Raw genomic sequence first — 26,215 nt, 5'->3', positions numbered from 1 at the left:
CAACTCAAAGTGTAATAAAATCCATTAGATCAAGACACAAAGAATTGGAAGAGATGGAACGGCTGTCATCTGTTTGGATGGAAAATCAAACAAAATACAAGTTTGCTTACGATAGAAGCAAAAGCATTAGCAATATTTTATTATGTAATAGTTGTAATAAAATACATAAATATTTTATTACAATTATTTATTGTGTTTGGTAAGGTTTTGGTTACAAATGTGGGTTCAATCTTGGGTGGTCGACACCTAACCCTATTTTTCCCATAGGGCCTGTTATTTATATTGCACGAGGGTTTCTAGGAACACAACTATCATGCTATATGAGGACTGACTGTATTTAAAACAAATAATAAGTATTATTAAATATACCCAGCAGAAATAATAATAAGCTTCCCATTTGCGGATATATGAGTATAGTAGTGTGTAGTGTGCCTCAGCAACGACAAGGTTGAGAAACCTGCCCTAGAGATCTGGGACACCTTTAAACATCTGTCATTCGGCATAAGGATTTCCACAGCTTGGCACATTTCTAGAGTGATTGCTGTCACAGGCAGGCCTTCCTGGATGTGGATCATCTTCGATGGACTCTACTCCACTTGAATTGTTTTGACCAGAATTTCACCTTGTACTGTGAAGGTGCACTGTTGCCATACACAGCCACCATCCTTTCATGAATGGCCTTTGGCTCATTTCCTTCGTTGGTGAGAAACTTGATGACTGAACTATGCTCCTATTTCAGCAAATCCATAATCTGATACAGGTGTCTTTCTGCTTTTTGTTACAGCAGCACAACCTAAAAACATAGTGGAATCAAAATTAGTATGATTCCTGTTGATATATGTAGGAACATGATAAATCATGAATCATTGAAATATAACTATGGGAAGTACATTAGGTAGCTAATTTATTGAATGCCCCTTGTATAATATTCTTGATGCAATAAAAAATGCTGCAGCTACATGATGAGACCATGTTATGTCAAGGAGCTGAGTGTATTCTTGCCCTGTCGAAAAATTCTTGCTTCACACAACATACCCTTCCTACCTTTTCTTGCTGCTGAGTACATTGTGAATAGCCAAACTAATACAACAAACTTATCTGCAAAAAGATCTAAACCTCCCAAACACTTGCTTGTTCGTTTCACAAATATATGTGGTCTCAATTCCAATCTGAATGATATCCATTACTACTTAGTCTGCAGACCCCATGTACTTCTGACAGAATCTTAATTATTGGTTGAACTCAAACACTGCTCATCTCAGTTCTCATTATTCGCTGTATGATTCCTTTCACTTCAAAGGTGGTGCATATGTTTGTTCTGATATTCTCTGGCTTAAAATTTCTGCCATATTCTGTTAAATTCATCTATTGCCTCTATCGTTCTCCCAACTCCACTAATTATGTTGAACTGTTTGACTTGCACTCATTGAAACTTGACTTTCTTTAGTCCAACTTTCCTAATCGTAAGGTAATTTTCCCTGGTGATTTTAATGTTCAACTCCAGATGGCTTTTAGTCACATGGACCCAGCTGGCTAAGGTGCTGAGGCTTTGCAATTACCAATGACCTTGCACAGATTGTTCATTTACCTTCCAGAATACCAGAAAAACCACGCAGCCAACATGCTTGATCTTTTTCAAACAACCCTCCTTCTAATTACACAGTCAGTGAGTGGCACCTCAAATCACAACTTGGTGATGGTCTCTTCTCCATTGGAGTCTTTTTCTTGTGGCCATTCTCAATCTCAGGTTGTTTGGCATTATAAGAATGCAAAATGGGATGAACTGTGAGATTTCCTTTCTTTTCCTTTCTGATGTCAACATTTGCTCAGATCGTGTGAGTGAAATTATTCTTGTAGTGGTTGAATTCTTTATTCCACACTCCACCTTAAAATCTCGTCCTTTATCTAAACCTTGGTTTTCCAATAAATGTGCTAAGGCTATTCACGATAAGAATTCCATATCGCAATTGGCCTATATTTAAATTTTCAGGTTTATTTTCTGCCTGCATCAAAGTCCGAAACAATTGTGAAGCAGTGATTATTCAGTGTAGATGGTAGTCAAGCATTCCCACTTCTTGCCAAAGCTATTTGCAACTTTTGCCCATCTCTCTTGCCATCTCTAGCGCCTCTGTAGCCAGGTGGGCAGGAGCAGCAGTGCGTAGCACATGCTTCTTGAATAGACCAGGGTTCGAGCCCGTGACCACCAAATACGGAGGGTGCGGTAAGGTCAGGGAATGACCACCGCATATCCCCGGAGCAATATGGCCTTAGTTGCTAATGCTCTTAAAAACCAAATAGCAAACAAACATCTTGCCACCTCTGTCAAATCCGGATGGTCCTCTTGCGCAACTCTTCAGCCAAATATGAAGCTGACCTGCTAGTATCCTACTTTTCTTCTGACTCGTGTATTGATGATCTTGGTAAAGCACCTCCTACCATTCCCAGTATACTTCATTCGATGCCTCCTGTTTTTCATCAAGAGGATGTCAGAAGAATTTCGAACAGTCTTGATGGCAAGAAAGTGCTGGGTACTAATGGTATTCCTTCACTTGTTCTATTGTTTCCCTGAGCTTACTTCTGTTCTGTATCACCTTTTTACAATGTCTTCTAACTTCTCCACTAATGCTGGTGTTTCCCAAGATGCAGTTCTTTCTCTCACTCTTTTCCTCTTGTATATTGATGACCTTCCATTGACCAGAAATCCTATCCATAGTTTTGCTGATGATAGCACATTCATTCCACCTTCGAGTTTGAGAAGCCTCTTCCTGCTCAAACTGCTTCAATTTCTTGAATATCCACTACCAATTCCTTAAATGCTGATTTCAAGGTAATTCAGAAAATGAAAGACTATGGACCACATTCCAATGAAGAATTGAAATAAAGTGCTGCTGAATTAAATCTAGCTTGTCATGCAGTAAAACATTCTTTTAGATTTGCATATTGCATTTAGTAAATGGTTTGACAAGCTGAAATTTCTCAAAATTTTTGTTAGAAGAGATGGAATCAGTGGTTTTAATTAGTAGTTTTAAATTTTTTTAAATTAAATTTTTATGGGGGGGGGTTACTGGTAAAATATGATTATATTCACTATGCACAAGAAATAAAAAAATTAAATAAAATTCTAACTAAATACAGTCGGACCTCTTTAACGAACTTTCATATAGCGAAATTTTATGTAGCGAACTTTTTTGATTTCCCCTTGGTCATTACATTGTAAATAGTTTCCCTATAATGAAGAAAATTTCCATATAACGAACTGATTTTAACACATTGTTTGCCCTTCTGGCCTTTAGGCAATAAAGCTGATGCTGCAGAAAGCATGAATTAAGAGCTAAAAGGATTAAGCATTATTAATTCCTTTAGCTTTTAATAGATAAAGACTTTAATTCTACAGATTAAGAGGTAAAACATTTTACAATTTAATGGTGCCTGCAAAACCCTGCAAGAGGAAACTGGCCAACCATGGTGTGGGATAGAAAAAGATGGAAGTTTGTGAGAGGCCTTTGCCCAGCAGTGGATCAGCAATGGCTAAAAAGAAGTAAAACCTATACAACTTATACACTACTATGTAGAGAAATCCCGCTGGTCAGCTGTCCACAGCCAGTGGCAAAGATTAAGGCATATTCTCAACGTGGGCATTGGCTCTGGTCAACCTATTTTATACCGAAAGCATCCTATTAGAGAATTAGGAGAGAGTGATTTTCCTTTATCTTGGAAATTCATCTATTGTTTCAAAGAAATGAGTCATCCACACTTTCACTAATTTTTACATGGTAACTACAAGTGGTCCCTAATTTCAGCTTTGTTTAACTGCTGTACAGGTAACCTTACAGTGTCTAAGAGGAACTCCTTGAGTGTAGTGCGAAAAGTGGAAATGTTGTTTAATAGTGTAGATCACGGCGTTAAAAAAAAAGAAGTCGCTTTAAAATTTGATGTCCCTGTCAGTAGTATGTTAACCATTCTGAAAAACCCTGTTTCGATTCCCAAGTTGTTTGAGGAAACAGGACCCATTCGGAAGTGTGCGAAATTATGCCTTTGTGAATATGTAAATGAAGCATTTTTTAAGTGGTTGAAGTTGATTCAAGACCAAAACATGCCGATATCAGAGCTATTAAGAAAAGAAAAGCTATGCCGTATGCATCTTTTCTGGGGCACAAAACATTCCATGCCAGTTCTGGTTGGCTGGACAAATTTAAGGAGTGTCATGGCTTGCTCTAAAAAATTATTTCTGATGAAAACGGAGTTGCAATCGAAGACTGTACCCATTGGAAAGAAAGTTTTTAAAAAAATTATGGAGGACTACTAGTTCAAAGACCTATTCAACGTTGATGAAACATGTCTATTTTTTAAATGTTTGCCGAACAAGACACTGACTTTTAAAGATGATAAATCTTTAGGTGGTAAAAATAGTAAGGAGAGAATTACACTCTTGGTTGCAAATATGGCTGGTAATGAAAAACTGAAGCTTTTGGTAATAGGCAAAAGTAAATAACCCCGATGTTTCAAAGGAGTAAAGTCATTAGAGTTGAACTACAACAAAAAAACCTTGAATGACAAGTGAAATTTTTGAACAGTGGATTTTAAATTTCGATAGAAAGATGACAAAAAGAAAACAGAAAAATCGTGTTGATTGTCGACAACTGGCTCTGCCCACCTTCACTCGGTAATTTCTAAACTTACAAGGGTGAAGTTTGTTTTCTTCCTTCTGAATAATTCATCTTAACTGCAGCTAGTGGACCAGGGCATTATCAAGAATTTGAAAATGCACTACTGAAAGCACATACTGAAAAAAAATTATGCTGAGAATAGAAACCAACCAACCTATAGATTCTGTTATAGATTTGTGGATGTGCATATCAGAGTTGGCGAAAGTGTGGAGTCAAGATGTGACAGAAACAATGATTAAGGATTGTTTCGCAAAAGCTGGTTTTGCTAAAATGCTAATTAACAGAGATGAGAGGGATGAACTACTAGAAGACATTGGGCAATCTTGGGAAGAGTTCCAAGCGAGGTTTGATCGGTGGAGTTCTTGACGAATTTTTAGGAGTTGATAATGATGTCATAGTAGCTGAATATCTGAATGACTCCAACGTTTTGGAGCATATTTAAAGAACTAATGACAGTATTGACGATGAGTTGGATGAAAGTGAGGACAATATTAAACCTTCTAAACAAATGTTGACACCATTTGAAACTTTGCATTGAGGCCTTCATTGGGAAGAAAATGCAACACAATATATCTGAGTGTTTAAAGTTTAAACAGATGTGAACATTTTTATGAATGGTGTACAGTAGAATCCAGTGTACAACATAATTCTTAGAAGTGTACTAATAAATTGTGGGCATCATATAAGTAGTCATTTCGTAATATGTATGTATTAATACATATTAATAGAAGATTAGACTGGTCGCAGAAAGGAGTCAATGTGAACGGAGAGTACCTAAACCATTTACGATTTGCAGATGACATTGTGGTCATAAGCCACGATCCCAAAGAATTAGAGGAAAATCTTAATCAGTTATGCAGTTAGTAAGGATTTTGGACTAAAGATGAATATGGCTAAAACAAAAGTAATGATGAACAAGTATGCCACGGAAAGGGAAATAATGATTGAAGGAGCAGTAATTGAAAAGGTGGAGTCATATACTTATCTGGGACAAGTTATCAGCTGTAATAATGATAAATGGCTGGAAGTCAAGAGAAGAATAAATTTTGGATGGATAGCATTCAGGAAATATAGTCACATACTGAAGAGCAATATCCCAGTTTGTCTGAAACGTAAAATAATGAATCAATGTATACTCCCCACCATGACTTATGGAAGTGAAACTTGGGCACTCACCAAAAGAATGGAAGAGAAGCTAAGAACTACACAGCGAAGAATGGAACGAATTATATTGGGAATCAGACTGTTAGATAAGAAGAGAAACACATGGATTAGGCAGCAAACTCAAGTAAAGGACATTCTTATCAAAACTAAAGAACTAAAATGGTCTTGGGCAGGACACATAGCTCGAAGACATGATGACAGATGGACTAAGAAAATAACAGAATGGTACCCAAGAGGAGCTAGAAGAAAACCTGGAAGACAAAGGCGGAGATGGATAGATGAAATTCATGAGTTTTTGAGTAGTAAATGGATGGCCAGTGCTCAAAACAGAAGGAACTGGAAAGTTGCTGGAGAGGCCTTCATCCTGCAGTGGATTGAAAATGGCTGATGATGATGATGATGATGATGATGATGTATTAATAAATTGTTTTAAAATGTTAGAAAATTTATTCTTTCCTATCTTTTACTATATTTATGAATTTACAGTATTTTTCATTGTTGAAAAGGTCATATTTCTTTATAACGAATTTTTTCAAGGGAATGATTGATTTCGTTATGTAGAAGTCTGACTGTATATTTTGTTCAATAACTAGACAAAAAAAAAAACAACTAAGATTTATGGGATTATTTAGTGTGTTTTTTAATGTGAAAAATCTCAACAATAACAATTATTTAAATGTATTTGTTGCATTGATTTACTGCATCTTTTGTGTTTTATTTAATGTTTTTTCTCTTTAGTAATTAATTTGAAAATACCATAATGTTATAATACGTGTATAAAAATTGAAATGCTTTTAGAGCGAAAAATGCAGCAGAATACTAGATTCAGTGATGACTTTTTATTGCTGATAAGCCATGAGGCTGTGAACTGAGACCTGAGAATCTTGTATTTGGCATTTATTTTGATATTTGTTTTATTTTCACTAAGAAATAAAATGATTTATGCTGAAAACTGATCTTTAGTTCTTGGAATTCACCTAATTACAGAGTTAGAGAGGTTTAGAGAGTTAGTAGGTCTCCATCCTACCATACCAAATACATTATATTCGCTTCCTCCTTAGGTCTTCTAATAGAAGAATCCTGAACAATTCTAATGCCACGACACCAAGGTTTGTTGATATTTTTCAATTTCTTTAGAAAAAACTTGACTTCAGTACTAAAATCCAGTCCTGTGTTATTTCTTACAAAAGATGTACAAATTTGCCCTGCCATGGAATATTGTTTCAATATCTGAGGTGGCACCTAGAATCTCCCTCTTAACATCTTAGATTCTATCCAAAAGAAGCCAGTTCTTCTGAATTGGCATTAGTAATTCTACCTCTTTTTTTTTTTTTTTTTTTTTTTTTCCCACACACTGTTCATGTTTAAACTGCAGACTTGACTTTCTTTCTCTTTTATCCATTCTATTTGTGTTCATCGGAGCAACCTTCTTTCTTGTGGTTTTCAGAAAATAACTTTCTACAGGAATTCAAGACCAATCTCAACTTATACCAAACTAAAGTACTCTAGTTTCCAGCCTGTACCTTTTGTTTGTGGCCACTATAAAAGCAAAATGATAAACGAATACTGTGCAAAATGGATTGTCTTCTCACTAATCTTCAGTAGAATTTATATTCTCTCTCTCTCTCTCTGTGTGTTGTAACAGCAGCATTCCTCCACTTTTTTGAATATTTGTAAAGAAGTAAGTTGCCACTGAAAATAAATTGCTTTTTTTTCTCTCATCTTAAAATGTTTCAGTTAAACTAAATACTTTAATTTGAATTTAGTCACCTATATATTTCTTCAGCTTTGAGTATTTAAGATAATTCTGTATAAATCAGGCTTTTTCTTAATTCATAGGCTAAAGAATATCCCACGGCCAAAGTTTACAGTTTGCATTCTTGGTGACCAACAGCACTGTGATGAAGCGAAAGCCAACAACTTGCAGTTCATGGATGCAGAGGCATTAAAAAAGTTAAACAAGAATAAAAAACTAGTAAAGAAGTTGGGTATGTATTTGTGTATTTCTTTAATTATGATAACATGCATGCCAGCTCTCTGCAGTTTTCCTTGTGAAACTTCACTTTTTGGAGAGAGAAAAATTTGAGAGGTAAAAAAATATATATATATTTGTATATTTATTTCCAATATCTGGTAAACCTACTATTTTATCATAGGTAACCATGATGAAACAAAATGGTAAATATTTATATTCCCTTAGAAATGTTTGCTCACTTTTCCTTATGTAATCTTAGTTCTGCTTTGCATTGTGGATATGCCCTGAACAGACTGCACCCTTGATCATTAGTATTGATCAAGGGAGCACTTTGATTATGATGCATTAAAGCAAGCTTATACAGCATCAGCCAAAAAAAAAAAAAAAAAAAAAATCCTTTCCTATTTCACCTATCCATTCCCTCCAAAATGTTTGTCCAGTTCTTCCTTGAATCTAAATAAATAAAATAAATTTTCTGTTTATACTCTGGCACGACAACCAAGTCAGTAGAGTTTACAATAAATCGTCAATACAAATATTTATCGTATTTAGTAGTCACGGGCTTGAACCCCGGTCCACTCAAGGAACGCGTGCTATGCACTCTCACTCCTGACCACTCGGCTATGTCAGGCCTCCTATTTAAGCTAACAACTTCCACAACAACAGATGGAAGTTGTTCTGTTCAACCAACCGCTGGCTAAAGGAAAATTTCCACACAAGATGTGGCCTGACCATTGCCTTATACAAAGGGATAATCACCTATCCCTGCATTGACGAGACCCTATGAGCTGTGCTGGCAGCCTGTCTGCACTGCTCTGAAAACTTCATATCTGACTGCACACTCATGGTAGTGAAGAATGAAAAAGACCCAGGTGTTTTTCATTCTCCACTACCCTGAGTGTAGTTGGTACGTTACTCTGGGGGTTACTGTTACCCATATGTAGTATTATACATTTGTCAGTGTTAAACTTCAGTTGCTACCTCTCAGCCCATCTACCCACCTTTTATGGATTCTGTTGCATCAGTGTACCATGATTACTCTCATTAACAACCCTGCCAACCTTTGTATCATCTGCAAACTTGGCCATTAAGCCTGATATACCTTCATCAATATCATTGATAAATATAGACAACAATGGTCCCAACACTGAACCATGGGAGACTCCACTAATAACATTAGTCCATGAAGAGCAGTGTCCATTGATTACCACTCTATCTTCTCTTACTCAACCATCCTTTATCCATAGCAGCAATTTGTCCTTAATGCCGTACTGCTCCAATTTGTGCAATAGTACCAAAAGCTTTCCTGAAATCCAAGTATATGATACCAACATTATTTTTCGCATCCAGTTCCTCTGTGACCACGTCATAGTATCCAGTCAAATTGGTCAGACAAGACTTCCCCTTGACAAACCCATGCTGTGTCTGAACTATAACTGCATTCATGTCTAGCTCAGCGGTGTCCAATCTATGTCCCGCAAATAATTTTTATACAGCCTGCGCAGAAAGTGAACTAAAACAGCATTTTAGAGAATAATGCCATTGCATGTACAGGCATGCAACTGTTAGCTTGACTGTATCAAACATGTAGTCCAGTGTAGTCAAATGTACGTATTAATCTTTTCATATTGTGAAATTCTACTATTTTGGTAACTTGTTCATTGTATTTAGTTATTATTAATTTGTATTGAATTGAAAAATCATTAAAAATGTTCTGAAAGAGGTAAGTTGATTTGGAGTGTTGTGTTTTTAATTAAAGTTGGACTGAAGCCTGTTTATTTGTTGAGTACGACGAAAAAAGCAGTGTGTTTGGTGTGTAAGGGGACTGTTAGTTTTTAAAGACTAATTTAAAACAACATTGATTCCAAGCATAAATCTTATGATCAATATAAAGGAGTGTTCAAAGTTGAAATGAATTAAGAAAACAAAACATGCTGAAAACACATCAGTGAAGAAATTTATCTACTGTAAGTGCAAATTATCAAATTGCACATTTGATTGCTTTTGAGAGTAAACGAGTCAGTGATGGTGAATTTTTTAAAAGTTGTAGGAGAAATTTGTCCGGAGAAATGGATGACGATACAAGGCATTAATTTGTCTCTACAAACAATTATGTGAAGAGTAGAAGATATTTGAAAGAATCTGTTCAAACAACTTTTGGAAAACATAAAACAAATGAAATATTTTAGTGTGGCACTGGATCACAGTACTGATGTAAATGGTACAGCCAAACTCCTTATGTTCATATGTGGAATTAATGATAATATTGTACGTTGAAGATTTAGCTGATCTACACAGTATGCATGAAACAATCTTTTTTGAAAACATTTGCCAATCTATTGAAAAGTTGGGATTAAATACATATTAAAATTCTGGTAGAAGTCACAACTGATGGCGAAAAAATTACGATTGGTAAAAATATTGGACAACCAAGAAAATGACAGATATTTGAGCTGAACTTCTGATTGGAATTCACTGCATTGTGCATCAAGAAACTCTGGCAAAATATGGAATCTCCAGCACATTATGAATGTGGTTATTTCAACTGTAAACTTTATAAGATCATATAGCAGTAATCACTATGTTTCAACAATTTCTTTCATAAATTGAAGCTGAATACGAAGATGTAATTGTACATAGTGCAGTGAGGTGACTTATACTGTTCCTTTAAGCTGTGTCATGAAATTGATATTTTTATGACAGAGAAGGGGAACCAATAAAACAACCATCGAATACAGAGTGGCTGTTTTATCTTGCGATTCTTACAGACATTTCTAGTCATTTAAATGCTCTTAATTTAAAACTACAAGAAAGATAGGAAAATTGGTCTCTGATTCGTATTGTGACATCAAATCATTTCAGAATAAGTTATTATTATTTAAATCCTAAATTGAGCAAAACAATTTAGTTCGTTTTGAATGTTGTACCGAACTAAAAGAAATGCATATTTCCAAAGAATCGTTGCCTCTTGTTATTACACTTTTTGACAAGTTTGGAAGTTGGTTTGCTGGTATGAGATCCCATGAAAAGACAAACTTGTTTTGAGAATCCATTTACTTTTATAGCTGAAAACTACAATCCTTGCTTGCAACTTAATTGATCTTCAAGCCAAAATATTGTTCAAAAATAAATATATGGACTGTGAAAATAAACTACTTGATTTCTGCAAGGCTCTCCTATCTGAAAATTTTCTGCTAATAAAGGAAAATGCCACGAAAATGGCTACTTTTTTCAGATCAACTTATGTTTGTGAGCAAATTTTTTCATGCATATCAAACAAATATTTAAAAAGAAACAGAATAACAGATGAGCATCTTAATTCCATATTGAGAATTGGTGTCACAAATTTTCAAACAAATTTTGAGCAATTATCTTAAAACATCCAGCCTCAGTCATCTCATTAAATGTTAAGTTTTGTTCAGTAAATGTTATTATGTATTGTACTTAATAATTTTCGATATTTTCAGTTTTAGGTGTATCATTATATTTATACCTCAATATTGAAAAAGCAGTGATCCTTTTCAGGTTGTAAATTTTCTAAAGTGGGCATTTAAAAGCAAAAGAAAGGTATTTTTTTAAAAAAAACTATATAATTTAATTTAATTAAATTATGAAGATAAAGATAAAGTAAGCGATATCTTTATAATTTTAATAAAATCTAAAAAAATCAATGCTGGCTCCATGGAGCCAAAGGTGGATCTGTGAATAACGTCATGTGAAATGAAAAAATGCAATTTAAGCTTAATAAAATCAGTTTTATTTTATTCGGTATTTTCATTTACAATCAACAATAAAGGTTTGTGGTAACTAAAGTAGGATACATAGTTGAAACAATTCAGACTATTAACATTGCAATTGAAGACCAAGTCAATACATGATTGACCCTGCGTAGTAGATTTTGTAGGATCTGATGCTAGTTTAAGATTGAGTGTTGATTTTACGAAGTCGAGGAATGAGGCATTTTCAGATTTCTTAATGTCATTGTTGAAATCACCCACTAAAATTATTGGGATCTTTTGATAGTTGAATTGCCTTACAATTTTAGGTATGTAAGCAGTCAGTATGTTGCGAGCAGGGATAAGGAGGTGATTATCCCCTTATATAAGCCAGTGGTCAAGCCACACCTTGAGTACTGCATACAGGTCTGGAAGCCTCATTTTAGGAAGGATGTAGAGTTGCTAGAACGAGTACAGAGAAGGGCAACAAGACTGGTGAGGGGGAACAAAGGGGTGCTCTTACGAAGAAAGGCTTAAGTTCTGCAAATTGCAGCTTCTGGAGACTACGCACCTGCGAGGCGATCTGATTGAGGTGTATAAGGGCTTGAATGCATTGAGCAGGCGCAAGACTGATGGGATTCTTCCTCCTCTTAAGATTACAAACCTGAGGGGGCATAGATTCAAGCTGAGGAAAGACAGTTGTAGAATATATGTGCAGAAATTTGTCTTTAGCCAGCGGGTAATTGATTGCTGGAACAAACTTTCATCTATTGTTGTGGAAGTTCATAGCTTAAATAAATTCAAGGAGGAACTGGACAAACATTTAGAGGGAATGAATATGTGAAATGGGCTTTTTTTTTTTTTTTTTTGGCTGATGCTACATGAGCTTGCTTTCTTGTATCATATGCCTCTACTAATGCTAATGTCTCCAAACTTTGGCATATAAATCGCTAGATTGGATATTAAGAAAACTTTAATCTGTTCTAGTGTTGAATTATGTGAGATGTAGAATGTTACAAGCAAAGTCTTCTGTCTATTTATTTCAACTTCAGCTGCACAAATGTTGCCACAATTATCTGTATCAGCGATTTGCTGTAGCGAGTCTGCATCCACGGTAATGAGAATATGTGGCACACATATTGTCAATTTGACTTTATTGTATATCACAACACCACCAGATCGCACAGGTCTTTTGAATTATGTGATACGTTTGTATCCTCGAACATCAACATTTTCAAGCCATGTTTCATTTAATGCCAAGATATTAGATTTTGTAAGAATTGGATCGGTTGCAATGTCTTCGGTATGAAGTTTCAAACTCTGTGTATTCAACAATACCATTCTGAAACTCAACGAAGCAACTTGATCCCAAAATTGTAATGCGGTTGTAGAGAGTTTCCAAACGATGGTTATTCAAACGTTTCAATTCAGTTCGAAGATCTTGCATCTTAGGTGCATTACAACCGCGAGCATGGTAGAATGTAAAGTCGGCTTTCTGATTTCTGATGTACAGGCCATCGATGCTTCTAACTCTCAACAATGCATTGTATATCAGTTGCTGTTTGAGACCTATCGTAATTGAATAAGATTTCTTTGAAAGCTCCACCCTGAGATTTATGAACCATCATGGCACGAGCTTCAACTAAAGGAAATTGGATTCTTTTGCATTTAAGCATTTTGCTTTTGAAAGATACTGTGGCGGAATGTCTTGTAATCGGAGTCCAGCCAGACTTTAATATGCGACAATATGTGTGGGCAAGACTTGAGAAGACTCTTAGTTCCAACATTCTTGCTTTTGAAATGTAATCACAATCGTTTGATTTCTGTTTCTTCCGTCTCAACGTGCTGTAAAGTTCCGATCATCCCATTGACCCAAACCATCTTCAACACTGATGTTTGTAGTGATCATGTAAGGTTTTCCAGTCGATAGATGCAATAAATGTATGACAAACCTCCGGTCTCTGCTACGCTCATTTGATGGAGTTTTGTTTGCATACAAGTCAACTGTTCATGACGCTTGTAACTGGTGAAGTGATCATCGGCTGTACAATCGATGGTGGTGTTTCCTTCCAGTGCTTGAGCGTTATATTGAACAGCATCGTTGTTACGATGAAACAAACGAACAGCATTTGGTACTGTTCCATGACAAAGTCTTGTGTTCTAAACCGACTTTCGATTAACTTCTTTTCTTCAACGTCTAACATTTTGCCGTTTCCAATTTTAGTTAATATGCCGGAGAATACAACATCACTCTGTCTCATCACTTGAAGAACCAGTGGAAAGAAACTGAGACTGCCACAAAATTGCACCACTGACGGAACTCTTATGAGGCTTGAATATTTGCCTTGCATTTACTGGTGGCAACCGACGCAAATCTCTGCAAAATATATCTAAACCACCAAACTCTCAATCGAAATCTCCGGTGATATTTTGCAGTCTGGCATTGATCGTATGCAAAATGCCAGCTCAGATCTTGCTAACTTCATCGATGAAAACTGCTTGAATTTTTGAAATGTGTTACAATAGAAGTGCAAATTTCTCAAGCAAGATTACCATGTATTCATGTCATACCAACTTTGGCTGCCTTCCCCGTCCAACTCACTTGACAACGCGAAGAATGCGTTGTCAAGTGAGTTGTGCGCCTGACTTAAGCGATTGTAAGTTTCCATCACACGTTTCACGGTGAATGTCTTGCCACAGCCTGCTGGACCAATAAAGAATATTTGAAGTGTTGTGTTAGATCGATCTGTTATTTGACGTATAGCGAGTTTGCTGAAATCATTTCAATATCATCATTGTTCTCTTGAAGTCTGTTACTAGCATCCTCGGTGATTCGACTTTGAACATATTCCTCGCATTTTGCTTGAGCATCCTCTTTATCGTCCATTTTGATGCCAAGTTTTCTGCAATACTCTAATGTTTTGTCAATATCGATGTCCGACTCATACCTTTTGCTGCAGTTCATAAAGTACTCTTCATTTTCATCATATATCTGAAGAAACTTGTTTGAATCTAAGTTATCAACCATTTCATTTTCGAAAGGCGAGTAAAGTAAAACCATCTAATGTTTATACTCTGTCAATTCAAACATTTCATAGTGGCGATACATTATGACTTGCAGCTGTTTTCTAGGTTTGAATTGTCCCTTCACAACATTGTATTTTGCTGCAAAATCAGCCAAGCCAAGCAAAGCTGACCAAGCTCTATCTTTTAGTCTTTTTCTCATATTTCTGTATAATATTTTCATTCCATATGTTGGAAGAATCATCATCGAGATTTTCTTCAGCCATCCGCTTCTTGCTCTTCTTACTTTTCTGACACTTGTGAGGTCAAGTAGTTGGAATGTACACAACTTCTCTACTAGCCTCAGACAAGACATTGGCTGGTGAAGCAAATACCAAGCTGCCTCTTGCAAGCTCATTTCAACGCTGTTCAACATTTTAATGCTAACGCATTTTAACAGGTCAGTGTAGTCTTGATCTGGATACTCTTCTTGCAATTTGATCAACTCTCTATACAAATGGCTTATGCCTCTGTTGGTTTTGTTAACATATTCTACAACGTATGATGCACTTGAATGTTCCTTGAGTATGAACTGTAAATCCCTGTTCAGATTTAATATACCAGCTATCCAAGGATTGAAGGTATTCATCCAAAGTTGTGTCATATTTCTTTTCATTAGAACGGTACGTCTCATCAATCCTGATCGAATAACATCCAAGTAAGTTTTCTTATCCAACTTGTGCTCTTCTAGAAACTTCTAGAGTGTATCGTAATGTTTCTCTTCAAGATCTTTCTTATATTGTTGAAAACACCGTTTGAAACGTGTACGTCAATTGTCTTGTTTGTTCATCTGTATTAAAACTAGAGTTTGATCCATAGGCCAATATGGAATATTGAATCTGCATCGATCATCATTCTTCTTGAAACAAGTAAATGTATGTGTGTGCACTTGATTTGAGTAAGATGTTGGACGATCCGAAGCATCGATGCTGCACAATTCATCTTATTATTTCTACAATCTTTGGCATATCTTCCGAAACCAGTTCTTTAGGATCGTTTTGTAGCCTCAGAAAAATGTGAGCATGTGGACTACCACGATGCTGGAACTCTATACGCTTGAAGAAATCGATTACTTTGAATTTCCCAAAAGGATTGTACCTTTTTGATTGCAGTATATGCATTATGTCAACTAGCTTATTGAAGTATATTACACACGTGACTGGATCCTTGTTGACTAGCTTTGTATGCTTTAATGCTGTCAATTCTTTCATTGGATCATCAACTTCTGTATCTTCGCTACTGTTTAGTCTGTGAAGTGTTTTCAAGTGATGTGGCCAACGAACCTCCGTCGCATTCAATGTCAGAAACGTGTTCAGTTTACCAAGTTGTCTGATCATAGCAAAGACACCTTTCTTGCATTGAGACCAGTAGTGTACAGAATTTGGAATGGATTTGAGAAACAACAAGTTATGTTTGACGCATTCTTCAACAATTCTTTGGTTTTCTATTATATGTTTTGTTATGTTGGAAGTTTCTCTGACGCATTTGAAAGTGGAATATAAACCTTTGGTTATTCTCAAGCATAAAATTTTCATCGCCATGTATAGAGTATGATGTGGTTACTCCTTGGTGATCTTTTCGTCTTATTTCGCTAGTTGCCATCATAAATGGAGTAACACGTAATCATCTTTAAATTTACGTGGATGGCCTAAGTATATCTTTGGAAATGACAGTTCCTCAGCATGTTCATTGTAAAATATCAACATCGGTTGATTGTGTTGTCCAGGAGCAATTGCAAGATATTTGTCTTCATTCCAAAGTAAAATGTGTTTCTATGCCATAAGTAATTCGATGTCACTTTCAGATGACACAATCTTTTCTACATTGTCTACTTGTTCGCTATTCGTAACTCTCAATGAAACTGTAGCAAGCAACTGATGATCGACTGTGATGTTATAACGTTTGTAGGCGCCTCCATAGCCAGGTGGGAAGGAGCAGCAGTGCGTAGCACACGCTTCTTGATTAGACCGGGGTTCCAGCCCATCACCACCAAATACGGAGGATGCGGAAAGGTCAGGGAATGACCACCGCATATCCCGGAGCAATATGGCCTTAGTTGCTAATGCTCCTAAAAAAAATAACAACAATAACAATAATAACATTTGTACAGGGGAGTATTGATTGAATACCTTAGCCACGATTTGACCCTTTCTTTTCTCACATATCCTTGCAAGTAAGTCAATTTATGAATCAAATGCTTCTTGATGTGAACGTTGAATGCATAATCGTTGTCTAAAGCACGAGGCAACTCTCTAACCATATTATTCACGTCAGCTGGAACATTTATGACTTGTCTGATGATACCATAACTGCCATTTTCATATCGCAAACATCGAATCTGCATGAATGGCAATTTAGTCGAAACCAACCGTTCGCTTATACAATCGTGCGGCAGTAAATTCAATGGAAACAGATGATATATGAAGCCATTGGACTTGGATAATGATGGTACATTTCCCAATTCTAAGCTTGTGAAGCTTGTTGTATTGCAAAACATAAATGGTGCCACGTTCTCTGCTTCTGGAAATTCATCTTCCAGAATTTGTATATGGTTTGGCTTTGGTAATCTCAAATCATAATTTTTTAATTTTTTTGAAAAAAAGTGATATTAAATATCAAAATTTCTAATTTTTTCGTGAAAGCCTGAGTGTCATATAGGGTACCCCCAGCATAGATGTTATTCCCATCAAAATAAATCACTGACATAGATTTGTTGCACATAAAAGTATTGGGAATTTGCATTTTTTATGCATAGCCTGAAAATAAAAAATAGTAACATGAAAGTAGAAACTTCCTTTTACATGTAACAAGATATGGAAAATGTAACACACAAATTTTTCTCAATTTCCTCAGTGCAGCCTGCAAAGCAAATCTAACTTTGAATATGGCCCCTGTGCAAGAAAAGGTTGGATACCACTGGTCTATATGATCCTGCATTACTGCTTTAACCAGTGGCTCCGTTATTTTCCCTGGAACAGAATTTAAACTAACAGGTCTGTAATTACTTGTGTCACCCTTTGATTTCCCCTCCCCCACACACACACTTGTTAATTTAGGATATATATGCACATCTCCAGTCTGTGGAACCTTCCCTGAATCCAAGGATGCTCGTAATTATACCTAAGGGTTTGCTTACTTCCTTTGCTGCTTCCCTTAATATAACTGGATAGGTCCCATCCACCCCAGGTGCCTTTCTTATGTTTGACTTCAACAATTTCTCCTCCACTTTCCTCTCAGTTATTACAAAATCATTTAACTCCCTGTTAAGAGTTTGATACACTTCTGGCCTCCACCTCCCTACAGAATTCTTCATGTACGAATGTGGATGCACAATACTCATTCAGTTTGTCAGCTGCCGGAGTAGGATCATCAACAATCGAACCATTGATATCAAGTGGACCAATCTGATTTATCCCCTTCCGTCTAGAGTCATAAGTAAAGATAAGTATACGCAAAGGAGGAAAAGAACCTTTTTTAGTTCAACCAGTGGAACACATTTTATACTGCTTCAAAGCAGTATAAAATATGTTGTGCAGCAAAAACTACTCCATACATACATAGGAGGTTTGAAAAGTTCATGGCCTGAGTATGAAAGGACAGTGGTACAGTGCTAAAAATTTCTACACTTAATAGTAACTGCCAAGTTTCATGCAGTTTCAGTAATCTTTTTTTTTTTTTTTTTATTACAAGCTCTGAAGTTAATAGAGTTGTGTGAATTGAGAAAGATGGACAAAATCAGTTGCCATACAGTCATCCAATATTTGGGGGAAAAGGGACTAATACCAAAAGCAGTTTGCGGGCTTAAGAAGTGGGCATAACCATGGAATAGGAAGGGTCATGATGTGGATCTATCCCTTTTGCCAGAGACAAAGGAGCAGTCCAAACAGTGGAAACACTGCTCTTCTCCCCCTCCAAAGAAAGCCAAGTCTGTTTGTTATGCTGGGAAGGTGACGGCCTTGGTTTTTTGGTATCTGATGGAGTGTTGCTAGTGGATTACCTTCAGAAAGACCAGACAATCACAGGGGCATATTATGCAGACCTTGTGAAGTGTTTCCTTGACAAATGTCAAGGAAAACTTAGTAAAGGAGTCTTCTTCCACTGCACAAGCCTATCACTGCCATGGGTGCATTGCATGAGTGCAGTTGTGAAATCTTGAGTTATCCCCCACATTCATGAGATCTATCACCATCAGACTTCCCCCCTATTTCCTAATTTGAAAATATACCTGGCTGACCTCCATTTTCCTTCTGACAGTGAAGTCATTGCTGCAGTGGACACATTCTCTTGAGGACCAAGAGAAAACTTCCTTTGCAATTGGAATTAGTGCATTGCAACACTGATGATATATTAAGGATTCCTTGTGTGCTGTGGTTCTTTGTTTTTTTTTTTTTTATATGAAAATCCCAAACAAGAGAGGTATTAGAACCTATAGTACTTAGTACCGTGCTTAGGCTGGAGGTTGAGCAGACGAAAGAAGATATTTGTTGACATGAGACTTGAACTTCTGTAGACTGTAATTTTCAGGAAATACATAAGAAGGAAGGTTTTTCCAGAAAACGGCAATTGAATGAATAAACGAGGAAGATGAAAAGTTGGTTCTGTGAGTTTGAAGTTAGGCAGTAAATGGATGTTGGTTGGTGGCGGCAATGTTCAGATTGTTTTGAAAGAGAGAGCGGGAATTATAGATGCCAATTCAGAAGAACAGTGCCCATGGAAGTATCTGTAGAAAAGGCATGCAGCAGAAACAATACGTCATGAGACAGCTAGTGGAGAATCTGTTAGAGATGAGTCATTAATTAACCTAATTGCCCTCTTCTGAATGGAATATAGAAGCCTGAGAGAGCTTTTGCGGGGGCAACACCCCAGATGTGGGAACAATATTCCATGGTAGGGCGGATTTGCGATTTGTACAGAGTGAACAGCTGTTTGGAAGAAAAGTAACACCAAGAACGAAAGAGAAAACCCAGTTTTTTAGATGCAGAGGAAGCAATGTTTGTAATGTGCTTGTGCCAAGAGAGATTAGAAGTCAGGGTAATTCCCAAAAGAGATATATCATTTTGACTAGAAATCGGAGTGTCACCAAAGAAATGTGTCATATAACAACTAGATCATAAGTATAGCGTAGCTTAATTTTCAGCACTCACCTCATAGTAATCCACTTGGTTTGATGAAACTTATGTACATAGTAGTTATAAAACTTTTAAATTCCAATTATTTGTAACTTAGTGTAATTATGAATTTTTAAAAAAAATCATGAGCTTTAAAATGTGCTAAAATTTTCCTAAGAAAGGAAAGTGTACATTCCATTCTATAGTTGTCTTATTAAATTTGTGTATTAAAAATTAAAACGAGATAAAAGCCAATAGCCACACATGAGCGACTTTCTAAACCATCCTCAGTTAGCTTTAGTGGAAAGAGAAGAACACGTGAAGTATGTTATATACTGGTTAAGTTCCCGAAATGCATTCCAGTGCATGTGGGAACTTTATACGTGCTAAATTCCAAATAGGGGAGAAGTTGATTGGAACCGAGATGTATGTGGTACATGTTGATTGTCTGTCATCTTGCAACCACTAGCTGATGGTGGCCGCTGCTGCCGAAAGCTCCTGTGTTAGTGATTTTAAACAACTTTTATCGCTTTTAATTTTATATATTTTATTGTATTTTATTCTTGTTATGCAACATTTATTTTATTTTAATATTTTAATGTACAGTTATACAAACAGTATGCATGTATTTTATTTTATATTATATTATCATAATAAAGGCGTTTTATAGATTCGAGTCAGTGTTATTTAGTAGCATTACAGATTAATTATTGGTTGGAACTTTCGTGTTTAATATGTTGAACGAGGTGTGGCACTTAAATCACTCAGTGACGAGAGCCTCATTTTGAAGAATTTTATAACTAGAATTCAGTTTAACTACTGTAATAGCCGAATCAACGTGTGGCTTATGATTACAAGATTGAACATGTGTTAATTCTGAACCCAATAAATTAGATTTGAAGCTATTAAAGTGGTAGTAGGCACATGTGTTAGAAATTTTTGAACTCCAAAATTTAGCATGTTGTACTACCAATATAACATGCTTGACAATCTGATTGACATCTAATCAAATATATAATGTATTCTAATCCTGTGTCGTATACTCATGTGTTGTCCTGTATGAATTAAATTTAGAACCTAATTTATTATAAGATGTAAATATTAACTTGATATCTGTATTCTTAAAAATCTGTCGAAGCCGTCTAGCATATTGTTGATGGTATGGAAGGATGATAAGGGGTCTGTGTATCTTATTCAAATGGTTATTAATGTTGTCAGGACTATTAATACTATTATGGACTTTAGTAATGGTTTCTTTTATTAGTTGTAATGGATATTTCCTATCGATAAATTTTTTTAGTGAGGTATTGCAATTTCTGTGGATAGATTTGCTTGTGTGTGACTATATTTAATATCATTATATATATGATTATAAAGAACTGCTTTTTTGATGTATAGTGGATGGTGTGAGTAGTAATGTAAGAACTTCCCTGTATGTGTGTTCTTCCTGTATATTTTGGTGCCTAAAGTTGTATTGATTTTATGTATAGTGAGATTTAGAAAATTAATTTTATTATCGGTTTCTACTTCGAGGGTAAATTTGAGTCTCTCATATGTTATATTAAATAAAGTGTCAATAGTTTTATCTATTAAAAGGACATCATATGCATATCTCATATACAATGTGATACCAAGAGGAAAAGGATGAAGTACTTTTTCTTCAATAGAAGCGAGGTAGATTTCGGTTAAAGGGGCTGAGATAAAGAGGTCCATAGGAAGGCCAAAAATTTGTTCATATATATTATTTTGAAATCTAAATTGCTTGGCTTTAAGTAACAGTGACGAGAGCTCTAAAATGTCATTAACATTTAAATCAGTACGTTTTGTCAAAGTGTTGTCTTTAGTTAATAGTTCTTTAAGAGTTAGTAGTGTGGTTTCGATGTGCACGTTTGTATATAGGGAGACGACGTCGAAAGACGCGAGAATATCATTTTCAGTTACGGTCACGGAAGTTATACGTTCGTGTGCCTGCTTAGTATTGTATACCCTGAACCGAGAAAATCTCATTAGATGTGAAATAATTTTAATAACCACCTGGATAAATATCGTATCATACATGAATCCAGTGCTGTTTTTAACTCCGAATTAACTAGTAAACTTAATATTCATCAACAACAATTAACCCACATATCGAGCCCAACATTATAATACAAAAGGCAGATAAAGGCGACACTATCCCAATCATGGACAAAAATACATTTAGAAAAAATGTTACACATTCTGTCAGACTCAATGACATACAGAGTTTACAACACGTTTAATATTAACAAACTTAAAAATAAACTTGATGGGATCTTAAGGAAGCTTAGAGCTTATAAACAAATTAATTTACACACCCTCCAACAGATAGGTATTTGCAGTAATATACTTTCACATATTTTTGGAATAGTTAAACTCCATAAACAAGATTACCCATTGAGACCTATTGTTTCCTTTAAACAGTCCGCTTATGCTAATCTATCCATATTCCTCGTTAAAATTATTTCACCTCCAATGAGATTTTTCGGTTTAGGGTATACAACACTAAGCAGGCACACGAACGTATAACTTCCGTGACCGTATCTGAAAATGATATTCTCGCATCTTTTGACGTCTTCTCCCTATATACAAACGTGCACATCGAAACCACGCTACTAACTCTTAAAGAACTATTAACTAAAGACAAAACGTACTGATTTAAATGTTAATGATATTTTAGAGCTTATGTCACTGTTACTTAATGCCAAGCAATTTAGATTTCAAAATAATATATATGAACAAATTTTTGCCCTTCCTATGAGCCTCGGTATCTCAGCCCCTTTATCTGAAATCTACCTTGCTTCTATTGAAGAAAAAGTACTTCAACCTCTCTTGGTATCAAATTGTATATGAGATACACAGACAACATACTTTTAATAGGTAATAAAACAACTATTGACACTTTATTTAATACATTTAGTACAACACATGAGAGACTCAAATTTACCCTCGAAGTAGATACCGATAATAAAATTAAATTTTCTAAATCTCACTATATATAAAATCGGTACAATTTTAGGCACCAAAATATATAGGAAGAACACACAAAAATACATAAAAAAAAGCAGTTCTTTATAATCAGATATATAATGCTATTAAATATAGTCACACAGAATTGCAATACCTCACTAAAAAAATTTATTGATAGGAAATATCCATTACAACTAATAAAAGAAACCATTACTAAAGTCCATAATAGTATTAATAGTCCTGACAGCATTAATAAGATACACAGATATACATGAATAATAAGATATACATGAATAAGATACACAGACCCCTTATCGTCCTTCCATACCATCAACAATATGCTAGGCGGCTTCGACAGATTTTTAAGAATACAGATATCAAGTTAATATTTACATCTTATTATAAATTAGGTTCTAAATTTAATTCATACAGGACAACATATGAGTATACGACACAGGATTATAATACATTATATATTTGATTAGATGTCAATCAGATTGTCAAGCAATGTTATATTGGTTGTAGAACAGCTAAATTTTGGACTTCAAAAATTTCTAACACACTTGCCTACTGCCACTTTAATAGCTTCAAATTTAATTTATTTGGTTCAGAATTAACACATGTTCAATCTTGTGCTCATAACCCAAGCGTTGATTCGGCTATTACAGTAGTTAAACTGAATTCTAGTTATAAAATTCTTCAAAATGAGGCTCTCATCATTGAGTGGTTTAAGCACCACACATTGTTCAACATATTAAACATGAAAGTTCCAATCAACTTCTCCCCTATTTGGAATTTAGCACATATAAAGTTTCCACGTGTTCTTCTCTTTCCACTAAAGCTAACTGAGAATGGTTTTGAAAGTCACTCATGCGTGGCTACTAGCTTTTATCTCATTTTAATTTTTAACACGTTTTAAAGCTCATAATTTTTTTTTTTAATTCATAATTACACTAAGTTATGAATAGCTAATTGGAATTTAAAAGTTTTATACCTACTATGTATCTGTTATAAGTTTCATCAAACCAAGTGGATTACTATGAGGTGAGTGCTGAAAATTAAGCTACGCTGTACTTGTGATCTAGTGCATTGCAGCATTGGTGGCAAAAGTGTATTGGCTCCAAAGGGGACTATAACGTTACCTCACTCCTCAAATAAACCCTTCATACTGAGACCACAAACTTTTCAAACCCCTTTTATTGCTGCACAATATGTTATTCTGTTTCATGATTGTCCCACAAACATAGAAAGAATTTTTGTGAAACTCCCCTGTAGACCAGTGAGTAATCCAATTACCTTAAGATCACCACAGACATTCCAAGAAAAGTCATGCTACTTTATTGCATTCAGAATCTTGGACATGCTGTCATGTTTATTCTTTGCCAACAGCATGAAGTAGAGATACTAATGGAAATGCATTTCTGTTGTGTAGAAAATTGCTTTTAAACTTAATTTTGAGGCATCAATAAATATATGCCATTCATTAGGATTGTGTTCAATGCCCAGTTCATTCATAAGACCACTAATATCTTTACAGAAACACAATGTCTTCCATAACAAAATATTTTAAAAACTTTCCGATGTTATCAATATACTGTAATAACATTTCCCAATACAAGTAAATTCTGCTTGCTCTTAAGATAAGTTTAAATCATGAACTAAGTCATTCAGCTCTTCTTGCTTTATTAATTAATTGCAATGCATTATAATTTTCTTGTTGGCAGTCTTGTCCAAATCTGTTGAAATGGATGGGCCAGCAAGGTCTGCAACACAAGAATCTTTATACTTTTTGTACAGCCACCTTCAGGTGGTAATTTTTTTTTACTTCAGACCATAATAATTGCAGAGCTGCATATAAAGCAAGTTATTTTAAAAGAAGAATAAATTTAAAAGAACACACAATAAAAGAAATCTTGAGTGACAACTGAAGATGTCTGAAATAAGTGAAAATTTGTATATGTACTAAAGAACCCTAAATAGCAACTTTTCCACAAATTCAGTTATACACAAAAATTAAATTAAAACAAATAATGCAGCTTTTGGCAAATATAATAGAAGAAAAATGCCCTATAGCAATTGAATATACTTCCTGATATAAAGAATTCATATAATTATATTTTAGGACACTTTGTTTCATGTTGGAAATTCAAAACACAAATTGCTCTTTAGATACAACCTAATATATAGTATAATGATTATGAGGTATATCTTATGCTGAAAAAAGATTTTCGATCAAATCCATGGCTCAAAAAAAAACACAATTTTCCTAATAAACTATTCATATATTTCATATACTGTTGTGAATATCCTGGCTCCTTTAATGACGGTAACATGATTTTTTACATATACCTTTGTACTTTTTTTTTTATCAATAATATTACTTCCACATACAACCCTTGCATCTAGCACAGTGGTTATGATCACTGTTTTTCTGTATTGTGAAAAAGGCCCTAATTTGATATCTAGGGTTTAAAACCAAATTGGCTAATCATCGAATTCTGCTTTAAACTTAGCTAGATTCACTGCCCATAGGCGAACTTCGTGACATCCAATCGTTTGTTATTCTCTGAGATTTTATATTTGTGTCCTGATTCATGTGTCACCCACAGGGAAATCTAGGGATGTGTGCATCTGGTTGCCCTTTTCGGAATCCCTCCCCAGAAGTTGTCTTTTTTTTTTTTTTTTTTTTTTTTTTAGACGCAGTCCCCAGACTGAAATAAAATATTCCAAATGTTATCTAACCATCATCTTGTATAGAGGGATAGTGACATCCTTCTTCCTACTAACATGGGTCCTGATAATTGTGGACAGGAATGTTGAATCATAACACCTGCCTTTTTCATCTTAAATCAATTTGAGATCCTCTACCCTAGGTGTGACTGGGATTTCTTTCCCCTAATGCATGACCTTACATTTAGTGCATTAAACATTAATTGAATTTTTCAGACGATGTATATACAGATAATCCAATTCCTTTTAAAGCAACAAGGCTCAGCTGCCATTGTTAATCTCCTTCAAATCATCAGCAAACTTTAGCACCGTATCTTGGATACCCACATCTGTGTCACTAGTGAAAATTAAAAGTAGGAGGGAAACCAACACCTATCCCTGTGAAAGACTACTTGTTATGTTGATCCACAATGAAGACTGACTATTTATGACAACCCTCTGTCTCCTCTTTTAGTTAGCCTGCAATTCTGGTGTAGGATTGCGGGCTGACTAAAAGAGGGTAACCAATATCCCCAACTTCTTCCAGTTTGCATAGCAACCTTCTTTGAAGGATAGCATCAGGAGCCTTTACTAACAGCTATGTATATAATGTCAAAATTGTTACCCACATCCAACTGCTTAATGACTATATCATGGTAATTTACCAAATTGGTCATGCATGACCTCCCATGCTGGCATCTATTCAAGCTACCATCTTTATTGAGATGGTTCTGAATGCATAGCTGCCAACTCCAATTCACCGTTGTAGTATAGTTGGTGATAATTTCTCTGTCCCTTTGCAAAAACTGTTTTTCTTATTCAAAA

The 26,215-nt window shown here is 35.3% G+C and overlaps 1 protein-coding gene across 1 annotated transcript in view; it reads left to right on the top strand.

Annotated features, from left to right (window-relative positions):
* The window catches only part of LOC150079183 (large ribosomal subunit protein uL1), a 58,280-nt gene that overhangs the window by 16,645 nt on the left and 15,420 nt on the right, over positions 1-26,215 (top strand). Inside the window, exon 3 of the mRNA XM_090383630.1 lies at positions 7,671-7,819. Coding sequence (XP_090239756.1) covers positions 7,671-7,819 — 149 coding nt within the window. The remainder of the gene's footprint in view (positions 1-7,670; positions 7,820-26,215) is intronic.

The sequence above is a fragment of the Mastigoproctus giganteus genome, chromosome 10, assembly GCF_048544385.1.
Source record: "Mastigoproctus giganteus isolate SK-2022 chromosome 10, ASM4854438v1, whole genome shotgun sequence".
NCBI classification, from domain to species: domain Eukaryota; kingdom Metazoa; phylum Arthropoda; class Arachnida; order Uropygi; family Thelyphonidae; genus Mastigoproctus; species Mastigoproctus giganteus.
This window is presented reverse-complemented; position numbering and strand designations above follow the sequence as displayed.